The 20730-nt window shown below is 54.4% G+C and overlaps 1 protein-coding gene across 1 annotated transcript; it reads right to left on the reverse strand.

The window, feature by feature from the left end:
* Nucleotides 1-538: 538 nt before the first annotated feature.
* On the reverse strand, nucleotides 539-20397 carry GDF6 (growth differentiation factor 6). Its single transcript, XM_054985542.1, has 2 exons — nucleotides 20064-20397; nucleotides 539-1476 (listed from the first exon to the last, which is right to left on the reverse strand). The coding sequence occupies exons 1-2, from the start codon at nucleotides 20395-20397 to the stop codon at nucleotides 539-541; spliced, it is 1272 nt and encodes a 423-aa protein (XP_054841517.1).
* Nucleotides 20398-20730: the final 333 nt, after the last annotated feature.

The following is a 20730-nucleotide window of genomic DNA, read 5'->3' on the forward strand; positions in this document are numbered from 1 at the left end:
ACTGGGATATAAAGCCTATGGGATCAACTCTTTTCACTGTATCTGAAGAAGGGAGCTTTGACTCGCCAAAACGTACACCCTGAAAATCTTGCTGGTCTCTAAGGTGCCCCTGGACTCAAATCTTGATGTTCTACTACAGATCAACACAGCTGCCTGCCTGAAACTATTATTATGCGAACAGATTGGCTCAAGGAAAACCACCAGCCGGTCAGAGAAATCTTCTGCCAGATGCAAAGCTCCTGTACGCAGTTAAGGCGCCCCAAGACTCCCCCTTTATTTTGGCTGGAAACATCCCTCAGAAGAACCCTAACTCACAACACAACTGGACAACCTGGGGCAGGGAAGTGATGCGCAGGCGCCTTTGCGGCTAAGTCTCTCGAAACTCCTCGGTCGCGCGGCTTTCCCGGGCGCCGCCACGTGAGCGCTTCCCTCGCTTCGCTCGCCCTGCTGGGCCGGCCCTCGTGGAGTTAGTCTCGCGCGCCTCTCCCCGCCGCTTTCCCGCTCTTCCCCTCCCGGGGGGCGACAGACGCGCGCGGGGCTACCTGCACCCGCAAGACTCCACCACCATATCCTCGTACTGCTTGTAGACGACGTTGTTGCCGGCGTCGGTGTAGAGGATGCTGATGGGCGTCAGCTTGGTGGGCACGCAGCAGCTGGGCGGGGTGGAGCCCGGGTCCATGGAGTTCATGAGCGTCTGGATGATGGCATGGTTCGTGGGCTCGAGGTGCGAGCGCAAGGGGAAGTCGCACACGCCCTCGCAGTGGTAGGCTTCGTACTCCAGAGGGGCAATAATCCAGTCGTCCCAGCCCAGCTCCTTGAAATTAACGTGCAGGGCCTTTTTGCTGCAGCGCAGCCGGGCCTTCTTGCCGTGCCGCTTGCCGTGGCGGTTGTTGTACGCCGTGCGCCTTTGGCGACGGCTCTTGAACCGCAGCCGGGAAGGAGCCGGCAATGCCGGGTAGGGCGCATGCGCGCTGGGCTGGGCGGCCAACTCCTCGCGGAATTCCGCGAAGAGATTCTTCCGCCTCGACTTGGTGAAAACCACCAGCAGCGCTTTCTCCTGCTGCGGCCGCGCGCTGCGCCCCAGGCCCAGGCCGCGCAGGTCCAGCAACTGCGGCTGGGGAGTTCGAGGCCCCTCGACGGCGCGTAGCTCCAGGCACAGGGGGTGGTGCTGCTGCTGCTGCTTCCAAGCCTGGTGGCGGTGCTGCTGCAAGGCCTGCCACACATCAAACACCTCCCAGCTGCCACCGGCTTGGCCAGACGCCTCTTGCAGGTCCAGGGTCCTGGAGTCCAGAAGGCGGCCAGAGAGGCAGGGCGAGAGCTGCAAATGGGCCAGGCCTGTCTGAGCCTTGGAGAAATGATCGCCGGGGGCTCTGCGAAAGAGCCGCAGTTCAGCTCCCACCAGCTCCTCTTTGTCTGCTAGAGTCGATACATCAAACAAATATTTCTGTCTCCTTAAAGCGCTGGACGAAAGATCGTCTGCAAGATAAAAATGCATAATTGCAGTCAGTTTCACCTCTAAAGGGCGGGGGCTTCAATCTTTAAGGAGGGGGGTCTGGAGTTGCCCCACGTACATTGGAACTCTCTAGCAACGCAAAGACACACCCCTGCACCAGGGAGGAGGAAGGCGTGTGTATTCCAGAATAAACTAGGTTGACAGTCAGATCCTGAACACATTAGGTGGGGAGGCAGCAGGAACTATTGGAATCTGCGATTGCAATCTCCCTGCGCAGAAACCGGTTGTTAAGCATCACTTTGCTTAATTCCTCTATATTGTGCTCATTAGGTTTTTTTCAAGACTGCCGTGCTTCCTTTCCTGGCAAGTAACAGTGCAATCCTAAACAGAGTTACACTGTGAAGAGCAAGACTCGAGTTCAGCACCTTAGAGACCAACAAGATTTCCAGAGGAGAGCTTGGACTTTGAAAAGCTTGTACCCTGGAAGTCTTGTTGCTCCTGGATTCGAATCTTGCTCTTCTCTTACAGACCAACACCGTACCCACCAGAAACTTTAGACTATAACTCTACCCAAGATTACACCGGTATCTGAAGAAGTGAGCTGTGGCTCAGGAAAGCTCATCCCCTGCCACTAATGTTGTTAGTCTTATAGGTGTTACTGGACTCTTGCTATTTTTTACTGCTGCAGACAAACCAACACCGCTACCCATCAGGATTACACGGTTATATGTCAGTAAAGGAAAGATGACAGACTGGGGGGGGGGGACTGTGTTTAGCTCTGTCGGGGATGCAGTTTCTTTGAAATCTCAGGCTCTTGCTTCCAAGCAAATAGCTCCTATCTTTTCTTTGCAGGGCTCAAGACCAGGTAGTGCATGGTATTTCTTCCCTCCGCCCAGACATGGCTACCGGTTACGGGTCGGGGCCTTCGGCTCAGTGTGTTTAGCAACTGAACTTCGATTCCTCCCAAATTTCACGAAAATAAAATGACTGTCGAGAATATTGTCCAGCATATTGAGGATCAGTTATCCAGTTATTATCGGCTCTCTTTTCAAAAGAAAGAAAAGATTGCGTATGTGCGGGTTGAAGGGGCTTATATTCTCAATGAGACGGATCTGGGTTTCTTTTTTTGACACGTTTCGTGTGCAAGTGAAGGCCGCGAAAAGCAAATCAGATTCCTCTTCCCCCCCCCCCTCCCCTTTAGCTGCTTTCCCATAAAAAAGGTTTACAAGCCAGCAAATACAAAAATTCCCCGAGCCTCTGGGTTTCCCCCCAAGAGCTAGTAAAAGTCTGTATATATTTCAACAGTAAAAGTGTCACCACGCAGCCCGCGCTCGTGAGCTCCGCGCGGCGCTTCAAGCTGAGAAGGGGAGTCTGAAACGGGAACAACTCGGAGGCCGGAGCTTGAGGGATAGCAAAGGTCACCGGCGGGATTCCTAATCAGCGCGTTGCGCAAACTGCGAGGTCGGTTGGGAAGGCCCTGGGAGGCCGGGGGTGAGGACCGGTGGGCTTCAAGACCTTCGGACTTGCCAAACGGCCTCCCCTGGTAGTCGAAGGCGCGCAAGCCCCGGACTCTCGCCCCGTTGGTTGCCTTCGCCCGGGGGTAGGGAAATAGGCGCAAGGCACCCCACGGAGATCACCGTTCTCGGTCTTGAGATGGGTGATTCCCACCCTCTATTCAGGGAGGCAGGAACAAAATATGGAGTATACTCCTTTCCCCCTTTGTCTCAGGGGAGTAGAGGGTGGGAATCACCCATCTCAAGATGCCCTCCTGTCCTCAGAGGAGAAGGATCCAGTGGTCAGTTCTCCCATTGACTGCGTTAGGCTGTGATCATCGTCCATGGGCGCAATTCGGCATAGCAAACACTCCTAGACATACAGCAGACGAAGAAGCGGCAGAGCTGGAAGGAGAGGCTGCAGTGCTTTAGATGGGGGGCACATTTTGCTCCCTTGCATAAAAGACACTTGCTGCCAATAGAAAATTGGAGCAACCAAGAGGAGCGGGTCGGCCTGCAGCCTTTCTCTTAGTTTTGTGTCCCCCGCCCCCCCTCTCTTGTTTGAAGTAAAAAAAAAATAGGATGGCGGTTCAAATATTACACCGCCTCCAGAGACAACTGCCTCTGTTATACTGCATGAGTAGACCAGGTGTTAGGGTGGGTCCACATATACCGGAAAAGGCAGTGGCAGAATGGACGCTACTACTTCAGACTCCAGCAGGGAAACGACACATTGGAATTCTCCGCAACATTTTTTTTTAAATCCCGGCAAGTCTCCCAGTACTTTGCTTTCCGAGGAAGCAGGGGAAGGGCGTCCAACAAAGTGATCTGCCTCTTGCAAAGTGGAGCGGCGCAGCCCACTCTACCCCCGCCAACTCATTCTGCCACACCGTTCTCCAAGCAGCAGTCCTAGCTATTATTCCTAGTTATTAAGAGGGTTGCCTGACCCGGAAGAGGCTCAGCCCCGGCCTAACCATACAGTATAAAGCGTGGTCTTGTTTACAGATGTGCGCGTCCCATTTCTTCCCCTGCCTGCAAGCAAGCGAGGCCTTCAGAGGGGTGGATAGATGCGAGTGAAGCCATTCTCGCTCATGGGACTTCTGCTTCAGCAAGTCTGATTATTAAGACCGACCCAACCATCCCCAAATGGCAAGCTTCCGAGTTCCCTAGAGCACTTCATCAAATTGGATGTTTAGTACAGAATCAAAGGGAGGGGGGCGGGCGATGTTCCAGTTCCGCTGCAGGGGCCAGGGGTTGAGAGGATTCCCAAACATCTTTTCCCTGCCTGCCCCCGCTTTGGCGCGGAATGCCCGGCCTGGTGAAAGAATTCAGGAGCGGGGGGGTGCGAAAGCTAGTCAGCCCCGTGTTTCTGGGATTTTTCCCGTGGACCGACAAGACTAGCTCGAACCTTAATAAACGCACACAGGGCTGGAGTGTTCCAGCGACGCCTAACTACACTTTGCTGAAGGGTCGTCTTAGAGCCAAGCTACAAGTGACGCCTGACACAGGTTGGACACTTGTCAGCTTCCCTCAAGTTTTGATGGGAAATGTAGGCGTCCTGGTTTTACAGCTTGCCTCTCCGTTACAGCTGCAAGACCAGGATGCCTACATTTCCCATCAAAACTTGAGGGAAGCTGACATGTGTCCAACCTATGTCAGGCCTCACTTGTAGCTTGGCTCTTAGAAACACTGTGCCAAATGGAGCAAGGAGATGGGTGCCTCCTTCACCAATCGGCAATGGTCAGCCATTCCCAATTCAATGCACAAGGATCTCAAGTCCATACGCCTCTGCTTCCTGAAACAAGTAGGGTAGCTAACTCCAGGTTGGGAAATTCCTGGATTTGAGTGGGTGGAGCCTGGGGAGGGCACATATAAAGAGGGGAAGTACCCCAGCAGGGTATAATTCCATAGAGTCTGTAGTCCAAACCAGCCATTTTCTCCAGGGGGCTCGATGTCAGGAGTCTGGAGATTAACAGTGCTTCCGGGAACTCTCCTGGCTGTTAGCGCCCCTAGAAACAAGGCTTCACTTGGGCTGCCACCGGTGGACCGTCTCTTTCCAGATGCCCCAACATCTGTCCCCGCGCCAAACTGATTCCATAGATGCGTTTCCTCAAGCGGGGAGGCTGCCTGCAGGACCAGGGGCAACCTCTGCTAACGCTTTGAGAAAGAGCCGTCTCTGGCCCGCGAAACAGCCCGCTTTTTCGGCTCCTCTAATAATGGTGCAACAGGGAGAAATTCAACAGGCCAAGCTCTCCTGCAGTCCTACGCAGATGTCCTCTAGTTTAAGCCCATTGGTTTCGGCGCAGTACCTCTGTATAAGAAAGACGGTGTAACACTCCGGGACTGCAAAAGCATCGCCTGTGCAGAGATTTAAAAGACAGCGATTAATCCGGAGCCAAATGAATCTCACCTTCTGGAGAGCCAGAGGCAGCCGCCAGAGTCCTCCACACCCCCAACGAAAGAAAGAGCGCGACCTATGCGAACTAAACAACTTTCTTAACATTCAGAGCATTCATACAACGAGCAACCTGAGGCAGCAGCCTGGGTGGGAAAGCATCGGGTGGGAAGAGAGTCTCGTAATTCCAGGTGCCCGCCTGAAGTCCCCTGGAAGAAAGCAAGAACAGAAATGCAACTGGAGATCAGATTATGGCTCTGAGCAGGGGCAGGGGAGGTTTAGAGCTAGGATCAGACTTGGATGGGCTTGACAGAGACTTGCCACAGCTTGCTTGCCCATTCATTCATTCATTCATTCATTCATTCATTCATTCATTCATTCATTCATTCATTCATTCATTCATTCGATGAGGATTGCCCAGGAATCCTAAAGACACTTAGATGCACCTCTTTCAGAGGAAGCTGCTTCGTAGGCTGATTCTGCACACGTTGGATAATGCACTTTCAATGCACTTTATCAATCGTTTGAGGTGGATTTTTTGTTCCGCAGGCAAAAAAATCCATTCCAAATGATCTATAAAAGAGGATTGGAAGTGCATTATCCAACCTGTGTGGAATCACAATGGACTTAGGACACCAGACCGGCCATTCTGCGTCATCATCAGTGTGTTTACTCGGGAGTAAAGCTGCCCACCGAGATCAGTGTGCATAGGATGGGGCGGTAGGTCTCTGCCAATGCAAAGCAGTCGCGTTGACTGCAATGACATTTCCCCGGGCCGGATCCCATTCGCGTTAAAAATGACCCTTTTCCAGAAATACGTCGCCTGCGGCAATCCTAAACCAGCCTTGCGGGACTGGCTGTGACTTCGTCTGCATCGGACTCGGATCTTCCCAGTGGGATCAAAATTTAGCCCCGAAGTCGCTTTTGTCTTACTCTGCTCCCGCGCAGTCTGGACAGTCTAGCAGTGAGGAGGGCTACTGGCTGAGCTGACTTGGCTGCTTCGCTCCCGATAGCAACTCCGCCCCCTTCCAGCCCTTTGGCCACGCCCCTTCCTTGGAGTTAAAGACCTTTTGAGAAAGCAGGCGTTGCCCACATCTTGGCTTGAAAGCCGCGAGAAAAGGCACCGTCTGCGATTCTACGCGTTGAGTCTCCATCTCATAGGACGGCGAAGTTTTACGCCCGCGCTCTGTTCCGAGTCCGACCGCTGCGCTCGCTTTCACAAAGGACTAACGGCTGTTACATGGAAGCGCATTATTTGGAGGCAGTCTACCTGAAGACTACATCCAGAGGACACACTACAGAGGCCTTTGCAGAGGTGTCGGCTGCGGAAATTCAAGACATCTTTTACCGTCGGCGCAATGGTAGCTGGCAAACGATGTCTCTCTGGCCACCCCTTCCGCCTTATGGGAACAGGCGTGGCGCATCCCTGAAACAGGCGCTCTCTTTTCAAAAGGGAAACCAACCGCCGGAAGACTTTGCAAGCCTTCTGGCTTTGGAGCCTGCGCTGCTTTAGGCTTCCTAACTCTGAAGAACAAGTCCTCTCTCCTTTTCCCCCTCTTCCTGTTTCAAAGAGGCCTCGGACTAGAGGGGGGAAAGCAGCACTTCCCTTATTCTCCCACCATGTTGCCTCTAAGCGGCCGGTGACCTTGAAACACAAGAAACATTTCCAAGAAGAGGAGAGGACTCAGTCGGCTCCTAACCCCTTCCGCCCGCTCTTACATTCCTTTCCCAGCGCAGAAGAATCCAGACGAGCAAGCAATCCCCGATCGTCTGAACCAGCTATGCGGGAGCAGAGGGGAATCGGAGCTGTGTTTAAGAAGCTGTAACGTTTCGTAGAGGAGGAAAGCTGCAGTCCGAAAGCTAGCCTCACTCCTGCGCCAATAAATGAGAGGCCTTACTTCCGAGTAAACCTGAACCATCCCTGGCTCCCAGTCCCTTGGTCATCGCATGTTCTTGACCAACCATTTTCTCACTGACCTGAAAATGGAAATGAGAGAAGGAGCCATTTGTACGTCTCTGTTTGCATTCATGTATGGAACACCTCAAAGGACTCAATCCTCTGCAGAGTTACTGCTGTCTAACCCACTGAAACTAGCTGGGTCAGACGAGAGGAACTCTGCAAAGGACTGCGCCCAGTTGGACCGCTGGTCCATCTAGCTTTCCTCACCAGTTCTTTCCATTTGCCATGTTTACAGAGTCCTTCCTCCTCCTCCTCCTCCTCCTCCTCCTCTTGGACAGTGGAGCAATGAAGGAACTAACGGCCGATCCGGACCCCTTTAAGCCTCCCAACTGCAAACACAGGCCTCCTATGCTGTGGAGGGGGGGGCGAACAGTGGGTGGACTCAGTCCCCCTCTGCTTGAATGCCGCAATCCGACACAGACTGCCACCTCCGTTCCCTGTATAGGATCGTTATGAACGATCTCCGCTTGCCCTCTTCTGCAGTTTGGAGCCTGTGCTACTGGATTCAGATTCGAGCAGATGTTCGATTTACATACACCATCTAAATCCCAGGAGAAGCTTCTTTTCTAGATGGTTATAAATGTTCCCCTGGGCACGAGCGTAGAAATTCATTCTCCTGTAGCTCTTCTTCTAGACTGACCATTTTGACTTCTGCCCGTGACTGGCTCCATCCACCGGGGTTGATTCCACCTTTGTGCGTGTCACAATGGATCCGCGTGTCAAGAAAGGTAGAGAAAGATTTCTAGGGCCAGGCCACATCTCAGGCTGCAACACCAACCAGAAAGACTTTGAAAAGAAAAGGAAGGAAAAACCCTTCACCAGAATGACCTTTTTTAGTCCATTCAAAACCAGATTGTTCCAAGCCAGCAGTATTGAATGGGATCCTACGGATACGATTTTTCCCTCTCTGGTGAAACTTAATAAATCCCAGATGAGTTCATAAATCATACAAAGACAAATGAGCAAATAATGAGCTCGCAACTGGGTCCTATGCTTGCTTGCTTACTCAGAAGTGCCACTAACTAGGATTTACTCTAAAGTAAGGGTACATAGAATGTCAGCCTAACAGCGTAATCCTTTGCAGAAATCAAAGGCTTTAGACCGAAGTGGAGAGGATTGCATTGTAAATCGTGCTAGGCTTTTGTTCTTCCATCAACCGCACAGTGAAGAGGATGTAAACCGACAAGTACTCAAAAAGGAAGAGCTGGAAGCTCTATGAAATCTTAGGAGGATATTCGGGAACCTTCAGAAGTGGCCTGATTTTTCCCCTACACCACTACGCCTTTCTTTCTTTCTTTCTTTCTTTCTTTCTTTCTTTCTTTCTTTCTGTCTGTCTGTCTGTCTGTCTGTCTGTCTGTCTGTCTGTCTGTCTGTCTGTCTGTCTGTCTGTCTGTCTGTCTGTCTGTCGCAGGAGATGCTAAGATCTGCGCTCTCGGAGCTCATCTGTAAGCAGATCTAACCAGAAGCAAGCCCCATTTTATGCAATGGGTCTTACTCCCAGGCATGTATTCTTAGCACTGCAAACTTGTTGGCAGGCCTCTTTGCGCTGGAGAGGGCAGAGCGCTCCTATGCACACCTGCTTGGGAATAAGAGCCACCGAACACAGTGGGGCTTTCTTCTGAATAAACAAGCCTCAGGACCGCCGCTGTGGTGCCGCTGAAGCCGCAAGGCCAGTCCCGCTCAGTGGGCCAGAACAAGCTGAGTATCTTGACTCTCTAGGACAGTCTTATTCTCTGCAATCCAATTGGCTTCCATAAATACTTTGGACCCGCAGCTGCGATCCATAATTTAGGTTTAAGAGACTGCTTCGTTTCATTTAAACCCTCCTCAGCACGCTCTCGTAGAAAATTTTCTGAGGCTATCTTAGGTCACCCATCCCTTTGAAAACAACTGCATTTTGGTTGGTACAGTCTGACTGATACAGTCAGAGCCAGTGCCTGCTTCCTCCAACAGGTTGTACTGGATGGGACTCACTTCTGGGTAAAGTGGTGCCTCCGATTTCCATAGACTTTCTTCCCAGTCATTCACATTTAGACTGCTTTCCCTTCAGTTCCCAGGTAAGTATGAGGCAGAACTGCAACCTTAGGCAGCTCTGAGTGCCAGCCTGGTGTAGTGGTTAGACTATTGGGAGACCTGGGTTCAAATTCCGGGTGGTCACTGAGCGACCATAGCACAATTATTCTCTCAGCCTAATATACCTCACAGGGTTGTGATAACAATGAAGGAAGCGAGAACTAGGCACCGCTCTCAACTCCTTAGAGGAATGGCTGGATTTTAAAAATGCACTAAATAAATAAATTGGCCCCTCGTCTTATCGCCTGTCTTGGTCACTTCCAGGATGATATTTTGGCTCTCTTTAACCTCCTTCGGGCCCTCAGCATCGCTTTCCGATGTTTCCCAACTCCAGGCAAATGTGAAGTAATACGAAAGGCGGGGCAGAGAAGAGGCGACATTCCGGAACACTCTCCGTGTCCCTGAAAAAAGGCGACGATACCGAAACGCGTGGGGTCATTTCTGGTCTGAGAGGCCTCCTCTCTCCAGGATTTGATGGCCGTCCTTCCCGGGCGCTGGGCCTGGGCCTTTTTGCCCGAGTGAATGCGGGCCGCGCAGCCCCTTGGAGCGGCCGCCCGAGTCCTCGGGGCCTTCCTGCCCTGCAGTTCTCCTCCCCAAGCAACGCCTCTCGCGGAGGCTGGAGGATTCCCTTGCCTTCCCTCTTCCCGGAAGCGGAGCCCACTCGCGGTTCGGAAACCGCTCCCAGCCCCCCTTCCCAGCACCCTCCCAAGGCCCTCCGTGGGATAGGCGGGGAAAGGCGCGCGGCCTGCACAGGAGCCGCTCCCGGCTCGGAGACCTTCCGCAGGCGGCCCTGGGCGGCCTTCCCGCCGCCGACCCGCCCCCATTTCAAGTCACGGCCCGGGCAGGCGGCCAGAAGATCGCGCGTTTCGGTTCTTTGTCTCCCTCGCTGGCCTCGGGAGGCGGCGGCAGCCAGCGAAGCCCTCGCGGCGCGGTGGCGAAACGTCCCACTTTACAGCTCAGGCCTCCGCCCGCTTTCCTTGGGAGGAAGCGCCACTGAACCGGCGGGGCTCCCTTCGGAGTCGGGCTGCTGCGGGTGGGCGGTTCGCTCCACTTTTCTTAGGGAGGTAGCCACGGGGGTCTGCAGCGGAACAGCAGGATCGGGGTCGCGCCCCTGGACTCGGCTCCTGCTGTTGACTCCGCCTTGGAGAGCTCAAAATGGCCACGGGGCTCCTCCAGCTGAAGGCACGCGCCCCAGTGCGACGCCCCTTCTGCTGGGAAGCGGCGGCAGGGAGACACACGCAAGAGCGGCACACTCCTCCGCAGGCTCCGCAGGCCTGCTCTCCGGCCTTCCCAGCCTCTCCAGCCATAGCCTGAGAAATCTGCTGTGCTTGCGAACCGCAGGGGTCGAGCCCAGGGGCTCCTTAGAGGCCCACAAGATTTCCGGGCTCGGAGCTCCCTTCTTCACATAGTTTGACTCGCCAAAGCGCCTGCCCTGAAAATCTTGTTGGCCTCTAAGGTGCCCCTTGACTCGGCGCCTGCTCTTCTACTGCAGACAGACACGGCTACCCGCCAAAAATATGTCTTAGAAGGAATCCTGCCTGGGGTTGCTTGTACATCACCAACACATGAGGTTAGTCCTCGGTTGCGAGGAGGTTTGAGTCCTAGCAACCGAGTGCCAACTCTTGCAGAGCCGGGCCCTCCTCTTTTTCTTAGCCTCCCGCAGCGTGGAACCAAGTCAACCCACCCACAGCGCGACCCCTTCGGCTGGCTCTGGAGTCTGGACTGGCGCTGGGAGGAGTCTGCAAGACGAGCTGCGCCACTTCAAACTAGGTGGGGCGAGTCGCACATTTAATACTCCCCGATAGGAGGGAAAACTTCCTGCAAATGAAATAAATAAATAGTACCCTTGAAAGGGAAGGTCAACCTAGCCCTTCCCACGAAGGGTTAGTATTCTAGTTGCTAAGGATTGTTAAATTCTTGAAAATTTGAAAGACGTAGGCCTGCAGTCTGAAGTGGTACAGTCCGGTTAACCCTTGCCACCTCGTTACTACCCCATTCTGCAGCACGCCTGGACTAGACAGGCTCAGCAGGCTTTCTCTGGAGCCAAAAAGCCTATTGCAATAGTTATACAGAGCACCGAAACAAGCGAGGGGGACGGCCTCTCCTTGTCCTCCATCCCAATGAGTCCCAGGAAAGCTTCCCAGTACCTTTTCAAACCGCAAGGGCGCTTTGAATGTTCGGATTTTTTAAAGGTCTGCACCAAGAAAACGAGGAGGCCAGAGAGAAGATTCTACTAAGCCTTTCTGCCAAGCTAATTTTATGCACGTATTCCCTGTAGGAAGTAAACTATCCCACCACAAAAAAAAAAAGCTTCAGGGCATCCTCTCCTTGATGAGCCTGCAATATCTTCCCATGAAGAATATTTGTGTTCAAAGGCGATCATACCACCAACCAAGGCCCTGCAGTCCGAATCTGCCCCCTTATTCTGCCTAAGGCGTGGGAGAGGCTCTCCGGCGTTCCGGCCCCTGAAATCACGTCACCCAATGCGCGCGCTCCAGTCGCCTTCTCCCACCCGCCTCCCAACTACTGGGCTTCTGGCCAGGCCCTCGCCGCCTCCTCTCTGGGGAAGAACATCAGACCAACAGAGAGCACACCAGCGAGACCAACGGAGGCGATCAAAGCCTCGTCCAGAAATGTTTTCCCCTCCACCCCCCACCCTATTTGCGGAAAGGCAGCTGCCTGGAAAAGGCTCGCGGGTCTCTGGATGGCGGATCCCGACGTGTCAAGAAAAGGGAAAGATATGAGGAGGGAGAGGTCAGACTTCGGAGAACTGGCGGCTTGCCCCAGACCTGCCATAAGAAGGGCGAGTGGGGCAGCCCTACGATCTAGTTTGCGCGCGCCCCTCACTAGTTAGGCGAGTGGATTTACGGGAGTCAACCGGATCACAAATCAGATGCTCCGAAACAGCGGGATGCATACCAAGGAGTTATGCCAATGAGACAAAACGCAACGGAGAGAGGGGGTAGAAAAAGCCGGTCTCCCTTCGCAACTGAGTCGGTTCCCCCACGTTGCTATTAAAATGCTTTGAATTCGGTCAGAGCCTCTCCCCCGCCTCCCCCCCCCAACAGAGAGAGCTCAGGACTCCTGCGATCAGTTAAGGAATTTCGGTTAAATAGAAATGCCTGGTTCAAACGGACCGAGCATAAGAATCCTAGCGCGTACTTGTTTACTCCCATGTAGGTATGCATCGATTAAACAGCATCGATTTCAAATTCAGTTTAGAATTATTAAAGGGGCATGCCTATATACACTTGCTCCTATGGAATTCATATGTTTACTTCCGCCTAAGCAAACTTGGGGTTGCGGTGCGCAGGTAGAAACCAACCCAAATACACAAGAGTAGTCGTATTTAAAAGCGTTCTATCTTTGCATTCAATGGGGGTTAGTCCCATTATTCGATATCCAGCTGGATCCTATTACTATTTACGCGGAAGTAAGTCTCGGTAAAGCTAATGGGGCACTCCCACCTAAGTGTGCATAGGGCTGCAGTTTAAAACAGCGACTCAATTCCCAGGCCACCCACTGCCGGATCTGAAACCTGGATGTCTCTTCTGGGCCCTTAAGACATCACTGAAGCCTTGGGAATTATTTCGTATCCGAGTGTGGTCTTCTGCGCGGATAAGGCTGCCCGGTCCAGACTCGCACCTATTCCGCTTTTTCAAGTACACTGTGAGCCATCCATCTACTATCAAAAAGTTACTTAAAATCCAGATTACAGTAACCTCTTAAATACAACACGAGAAGGCAAAGATCCCACTTTTTTAAAAATCCGAAAGTTAAAAGAGTATGGGGAAGAAACGCGCCCCCTCTTTTTAGCATCCCCATAAGAACATTTATTTCCTCAGAAAGTACATAATGCAGCTGCGAAAAATTCTAGGCAAAAACCCCCTGGCTTTCTTCTCCTGGTGCTCTGAGGAATTGTTCCAGCGACCCCCTCGCGTTCTGCAGCCGCTCTGGAGAGCAGGGCCGGGGGGGGTGCTTTAAAACCGAAGGCTCGCGAAGAGCCCCACACAGTGTGGGCCTGTGGCAGCGCTGGGGGCGGGGCGGGGATTGCGAAGGGAACTGTGTGAGCATTGCTGCACTGAAAAGTATTCTTCGCACAAGACACTGCTTCTCTCCGTGAGAGTGCGGATTAAATCCCGCGCTGGACGGCTGGACAGTTATTCCTCTGTGTAACGATCTTCATAAGGACCTGATCGAAAGTCAAATGATCCTGAGATTCCCCAGTATGGAATAAATTCAGTCTAGAGTAATTGCTTCAAGTAATGCAATCCCTGCATGGGGAAAACGTGGCTAGACCTATCATGCGGACGATCAAGGCTGCTATCCTAAGCCCTTTTGCACGGAGGCCTTGCTCCCTAGTAAGCACGCACAGGAAGGTGGCTTGGATCACGTTGGGGAAAGCCCCACTTTGGAGAGCGCGACGGACTCCTATACTAAAGTCCTAAAGCCGACGCATCGCCCTTCTCCCTCCCCAGCCATCCAAGTGAAGCCTTCGGGAGCCAGAAATTTTCTCTGCCCCCTCTCCCGCTCCCCACCGATCGAAGCTGCCCATGGTCTTGCGACGCCACTGCCCCCAGATAGCCTGAGCAGGGTTAACTCTCTGCCCCCGCTCCGGTTTTCTGCAGTCCTCTTTTCCCCTCCCACTCAAGGAGGACCCCCCCCAATAGTTCAACCGCTGAGACCCCTGCGAACCCCCCAACTCCTGACTGACACCCCAGTTAGGGCTTGTGTTGGTGCGGAAGAATTCAGACGATCAGGGTATCTACAATCGAGACAAGATGGCTGTGTGGTCCCCTCCTAAAAGCACACCCAGCGCCAGGATCCGACAAAGCTCTTCGAACCCAGGCCGGTCCTTCATGGAGATGCCCCGACTCCTGCCTCTGTGCCCTTGGGCATCGTTCAGGGGGGCCAGGGGACTCGGCCCGGGGCCTCCAAGCCAAAACGTGGGAAATCAGTCCCCTCTGCAAACTCTCCCCGGGCCACACGGATTCGCCGAAGCTGCCTGCAGGCCGACCCTAAGAAGGACCGCTCCGAAGAAAGTGCTGTGGGGATCGAGACCCCACCCAAAGGCGTTCGTGGGCCGCGAGGAGAGACGAGGGGCTCCCCGGTTCCTCGGCCGGGGGCTCTGCGGACCGCGCCCCAGCCCGTTCCTCCCGCCTCTGCGCCTTCGCAGGGGGACCCAGATTGGAACCTTCTGCGAGGCTCCCCGGCTGCGCCCGTCTGGTCCGCATTAGCGTTTTTATAAAGGGGCTCAAACGAATCGAATCCGAGGTCACCAAATAATGAAGAGCGGCGAATTCCCTCCTTCCCCATTAAAATATTTCCCTGCTTGTATTTCATTCGCCTTTCGCCAACCACAACACCGCCTGGGCGGAGGCGCGGCCCGGATTGCGCTCGGCTCAAACCGCAGCCCGGCAGCAGCAGCCGGACTGCTGCGGATCCACCTAGAAACCCTCCGGGTTGCATAAACACGCTGCCCGGGAGAGTCTGCAAGAGGATCCCGCATTCCTGAGCTGCTGCAGCCGCAGGGAAGAGCGGCCCACCCCGGCCATGTTCTCGCCCAGGACGAAGGAGGCGGCCCACCCAGCCGCGCAGAGGAAGAAATGCTGACAAAACATAGGCAGCCCAGGGGGAAATCCTGCCCTTTCTTTCTGCACCAGTTTATGAAGGGTCCGGACCGCGCCTTCACACCCTGGCTCCACCTGAAGCTTTTGACACGAGTGTAAAACCAGAGAGAGGGTGGCTTCTCATGTTACGCTTGAATCTGCTCCCCTCCCCATTGGGTTATAGTTAATTTATTGGCATGTGCCTTTTAAAATGTTTTTCAACCCTTCTATTGTCTGTTGATGTACAGTGTGACAATTCTTTTAAAAGCGAGCCTGTGGGTTTCTGGGGGAGCTCCGACTCTCCAAATCTTTCACTCTGAAAATCCAGTTGGTCTCTATGGTGCCCTGGACAGAAATCCTGCTGTTCTACTGCAGACCAATACGACTACCCACCTGAAACTACAGGAAGGCAGAACGGCAACTCCATTTCAACCCTCTAAGACGCTTGTGAGTGCTCCTCCACATCCAGTTGCTCTTTAACATCATTCACACGTGACACAACTTACTACAACTTCACTTGCAAAACGCCTCCAGTGTACACCTTTTTTCTTTCCGCCTTAACAGAGTTCAGGAGGCCCCAAGGTGTGTGTGTGTGGGGGGGGGGGGCGTATTTTATTAGTGTCATGTCTGAAAGCAGTCCTTCCACCCACTCTGGTTTCTGGACATTTCCTTGAAACACGCCAGCCTTAGAAGATTCAGGATCGCAATTCCCCCTCCAAGCGAAACGCCTCAATTGCTCCTGACAAGGAGTCCTAACTGTGTGAATCACATGAAAAGGAAGTGGATAGCAGTGGAGTCCAGGTTAACCAGTTTCCTTAGGAACAGTCTTAGCACTGAAGAGGTTCAAGGGAACCTGTCAGGCCCCGCTCCCCTAAGGTCGCGCTGCGCACCTTGAGGCGGCGCTCCCATAAGCGCATCTTGGCGCGATCGCCTTCTTTAAAACTCTGCTGAAGCACGTTTAGGATGGTCCCGGGCCTGCGTGGATCCCACCCGCAACACTTTTCCTACAATCCATTGATGACTAGCCTTTGCTTCCGAGTTTATTCATTCATTTTATTTATTTATATCATTTATAGTCCGTCTTTCTCACTGAGAGTCAAGGCGGATCACACAATGTCAGATTAGTACCTCTCAATAGCAGGAACGTTTCTATAAACAATGCCCTAGGGTAAACAGATACACGTTCACAAAGACATAGCATTAGTAGGAATCCAATACAACATAGTTTAGTTTTTATTTATACCTGCTCTAGCCCCCGGAGATCCCGTCTTACTCAGAAGTAATTCCAACATTCAAGTCCTAGAGATCCCACCGCCCCCCCCCCCACACACACACACGTACGTTCCTATTGGGGACTGTAAATCTGGGCCGCTGACCCCAGTTTGCCTTTTGTTTCGTTTCTCACCCGAACTCCTGAGCTCGCTTACTCGGAAGTAAGCCTCCCGTGAAATTGCGCGCGAGAGAGAGTTCCGTCCCAAAGCAGAGCCCTTCCCCAAGCACGCCGGCTCCCAGGGCTGTCCCTGCCGCCTTCGCGCTCCGGTGTGGTGCGCCGCCGCCCCTCCTAATTGTCCTGTTTTACTGTAGAGCTCCAGTGCTGGGGGGGGGGGCGTGTGGAAGGGAGGGAGGCCGGGGCCAGCGAGCACCATCTGCGCTTTAATGAGTTACTTCATGTGCCAACAGTAATTTTCCTGCATTCAGCGAGGTCCTGTCTGATCTTGCGACCGTAACTGGGAGGGGGAGAGGGGGGGCTACATAGTAAAGGGGAAGGCGGCAAAGTTCACTATTCCCCTCCCAATAACCCCTTCGGATTTTCTTTTAAATCCCATGTTAAAAATAATAAACCAAGATTTCAGCGCTTGATAGCCCGTTAGGAAATTCTTTTGAAAGAGATCTGAAGAAGCAACTAGATCGGAGGTGCGTAAGTGGCGTGCGTATGTGTGTGTGTGTGTAGTGGGGGAGTTTTGCAAAGGTAACAGCCAGGTTGCAGAGGCACGTGCATTGGAGCGGTTTTAGGCCCACCGAATGTCAATGAAACACACTTTCTCCCATTCAAAGCCGCCCTTTAAATTTCTCGCTCCCCCTTTCTTGGGAAATTATGATGTTTGGGCGTAGCCGCGGGTTTACAGTCTCCTTCTTGGCTCCCTCTCCCTGACCTTATGCAAGTATCGGTGGCAGGGGGCTCCTTTCTCCTCTCGGGTACTCCAGCTCTCTTGACTGAGTCTTAATCCTTCCCCCGACACACTCCCAATTTCGAAGGAGAGACGACCGCTCTCTTTACTTATCTTCCAGATTTCCTTCCCCTTCAGAAAGGAAGGCGGCAAGGGAAAGAGCGACTGGCGAGGAATTCTAGTTGGATACCTGAAATCGACCAGGGCCCCGCAAACAGGCGAGATCGGAAGCAGTGTGTGTATGTGCAAAACGAGGCACACTCATTTGGGAATAACTTGGGCTCCGTGGGATTTATTCCAGAATTGAAACGTCCTGAATTCCGTTGTGAGAAGCAGCGCAGGAAAATTTCAGGTTGTCTGCGAGTAACTGTGCCAACTATGCCATGAACTGGGGGACAGGCCCGCAGTGAGCTTTAAAGGGCCCTGCCCCTTCAGAAGAACGGAAGTCCTCTTGAAGTTCTCGCTGGCGCTGTGCTATTGGTCGGTCCCCCTTCATTATGGGCGACTAGACAATATTTGATATGTTATGACATGAACACTCAATTAGATCACTGAGTTGAAATACTCCAATCAGTGGCTTGATGCTAAGCAACCCTCAGAAGGTCCAGCAGGAGGTCACAGCCTGTGACACATCAAATCAAAATCAGTGGGGGGAGGGGAAAAAAAGGAAGGCGGCTGAGCACCCCCCACCCCCTCAAGGAGCCGCCCTGAAGTGGAGATCCAAGGACACGCTACACGTTTAGACCTCGGGGGCCTTCTCCCTCGACTCCTAGATGTCCCTTCCTGAAAAAGAATGTTTTGAAATGGAAATGTTTATGAGAATTCCCCCCTCCAAGTTCGTCTCGAACCAGTTATCCCAGACCAAACTTTTCCTCTGCAGAACTGTACCAAAATAGCCACTCTTGAGCTCTGCAGATGAAGCAGCGCCAAGAACTAGTCATGATGGGGGGGGGGGGGGAGCTAGACAAAGACACACACCTTTAGTTCTTCCCAAGCAGCAGCTAGGGAGGGAGAGGGGGTCCTCTCCTTTCTTCCGGCCAGTTCCGCTTTCCCTCTAAACTGCTAAATGAACCTGAAGGAAGAGGTTCTTCCTCCAATAGTGCCTTAAAGGCCAACTAGATTTCTATTTCCAGAGTCAAAACTCCCTTGGATTCTCGAATGCTCATACCTTGGAAACCTAGCTGGTCTTTAAGGCACGATTGGACCCCGATCCTGTTCTTCGACTGCCCATCTAAAACTCACCGAGGGAAGTCTCAGGCACCTCCTGAGCCTTCCCTGGATCAAAAATCAAGCGCAGGGGGGTAATTCATTGGCGATAAGCCACGGGGGAAGGGCGCTCGACAGGTTATTGCACCTGTCTAGGGTAGGGCGGGGACCAATTTCAGCGCCCCCGCTCCAAAAACCCTCCGCCAGGGATACACGCTGCCCTGGACTGTGCGTGTGCGCGCATACCCAAGCACTGGTAAACAATGCCCCACCCTGGCGGACCGAGAAGTGGGCTTTCTTCTGGGCCTCAGTCTCTCCTCCCCCTCCCCAATCTAAGCCTAACGCAGAAATGTTAACTAACCCATAAAACTAGGAAGGGGCCACTCGCGGGTCTTTTAGAAAGGCTTTTCACATTTATTTATTTATTTGTTCGCTGTGAAAATCAGCTTCAAGTACAATAGACCGATTGGATTTTGGGCCTCCTCCAGGCTTTCAGCGCTCACGAACCCGCTAACCCAATCGGAACAGCAGCAGCGGGTTCTCACAGCAGGCCCAGAGAAAGAGACCGGGAGTCGGACCGAGAAGAGACTCTGATCCGTCTGTGTCCCAGGGGAGGGGAGAGATTCAGACCCCGCGTGGACTTTAAGACAGCAAGGGGCTGGGGACACGATCCCCCCGGGCTGTGCGGTTGTCAGAATTGAGTCTCTTCCTTTTGAGGCCGTGGGAAAGCGGAAGGAAACTTCCGAAGGTGGGAAGCCGAGAGCTCCGAGTCTCCGAGGCTCAGACCCGGGAAATCTCGCTGATCTTTAAGGCGCTACTGGACCCGAATCTTGTTCCTCTATTACAGACCAATTCGGCTACCCACCTGAATCTTACTCCAGAGTAATTCCCATTAAATAGGGGAGAGGAGTTGGAATAACCCCTCGGATCAGACCGGCTGAAAGGGTAATCGACGGTCAGTTTCTAGCTGAGGATCCCGACCAGGGACGCAAGGCTCCCCCAAGCCGCTTTACGCACAGCTCTTTGTGGCCACGGAGCAAACTGTAGCCCCCAGCCCCGCAGAAACAGAGCCCGACAGCCTGCCCCCCCCCATCAAACAGAGTCAGGTTCTGCAGGCCCCCGAGGCCACCTCGGGAGATGACCGGCTCTTCGGAGCAAGCAGGGCCCGTTGCAGTCCTTTGCCCCGAAGAACCTTCCATTGAACTCAATGGAGACTCGCAGCGCGCCGTCACGTGTCTCGCATTGCTCAGAAGCGGCGGACGGCTCCCGGCCATTCAGCCGAGGGGAAGTCACCTCCGAGAGGCGCCTCGACTCGCTCTGCGCCCGGGGCCAGAGCCACGAGGCGGGGAGGATCGGGGTCGCCCGCGCGCGAATAGACCCGCTTTGCCTCGCTGCCTCCTCGGTGGGGATTCGCAAAGGGGAGTCGGAGCCAGAGGCCGAGCCGCTGCGAGCCCATCGGCACCTTCGGAGCCGGCCACGGCCGCCTTCGCTCCGCGGGCGGTCTACGCTGCAGGGTGCCCGCTGGCGAGCGACGAGGGAAGGGGCTGCGGGGAAGCGCGCTCGGAGGGGGCTGGTGGCCAGCGCGGCGGGAGACCCGGAGGAGGAAGCGCGCCCTCGCCCTGCCCGGGCGGCCACCCCAAGTCCAGAGGAGGCGAGCGCGAAGCAGCAGAGCGGCGGCGAGGAGAGCCGCCTCGGACCGGGCTTACCTCGGCCCCGATCCACGAAGCTGGTGATGGTGTTGGCGGCTTTGGAGGAGCGGAAGAAGCTGGCGTTGATGCCCAGTTTCTCGGCCACGGAGTAGGTCCGGTAGAGGGAGAGCATGTACTCGTGGGGCTCCACGCGCGGCGCGGCGGCGCTCCCCTTCCTGGCCCCGGCCGCGGCTGCCTCTCGTGGCGAGCGCGGCGCTTTGCCCTCCCGGCGGCTCCGCATGCCCCGGGCCGCGTCCCGCGGAGGGATGGACGCCTGCTGGCAGCCCGGCAGATCTCCCCAGAAGCAGCAGGCGAGGAACACGGCGGAGAGCAGGGCCCGCGGCGCATGCATAGCGAGCGAGCCGGCTGCCCCCGAGCGAAGCGCGCCGCCGCCAGCCCAGCCCAGCTCAGCTCCCTCCGGCCGTCTGAGCCGCCGCGCCCCCCGCGCCAGAGGCCAGAGCCCGGCCGCGCCACGCCCCGCCCGGAGCCGCCCGCCAGCACGCCCCTCCCCGCCGCCCGCCACGCCTCCCGCCGGCAGCCTCGCCGAAGCGGCCCCGAGACCGGAGCTGCCAGGGACGCGCTGGTTAAGGAGGAGAGAGCCCCTCGAGCATGTGCAGAGTGCCTCCCTGCTGCCCGCCTCCCAGGGATCTGAGGAGGCGAGGTTAGGCATTTCTCCCAATGGCGT

This window comes from Eublepharis macularius, chromosome 7 (genome assembly GCF_028583425.1).
Source record: "Eublepharis macularius isolate TG4126 chromosome 7, MPM_Emac_v1.0, whole genome shotgun sequence".
In the NCBI taxonomy this organism is placed as follows: domain Eukaryota; kingdom Metazoa; phylum Chordata; class Lepidosauria; order Squamata; family Eublepharidae; genus Eublepharis; species Eublepharis macularius.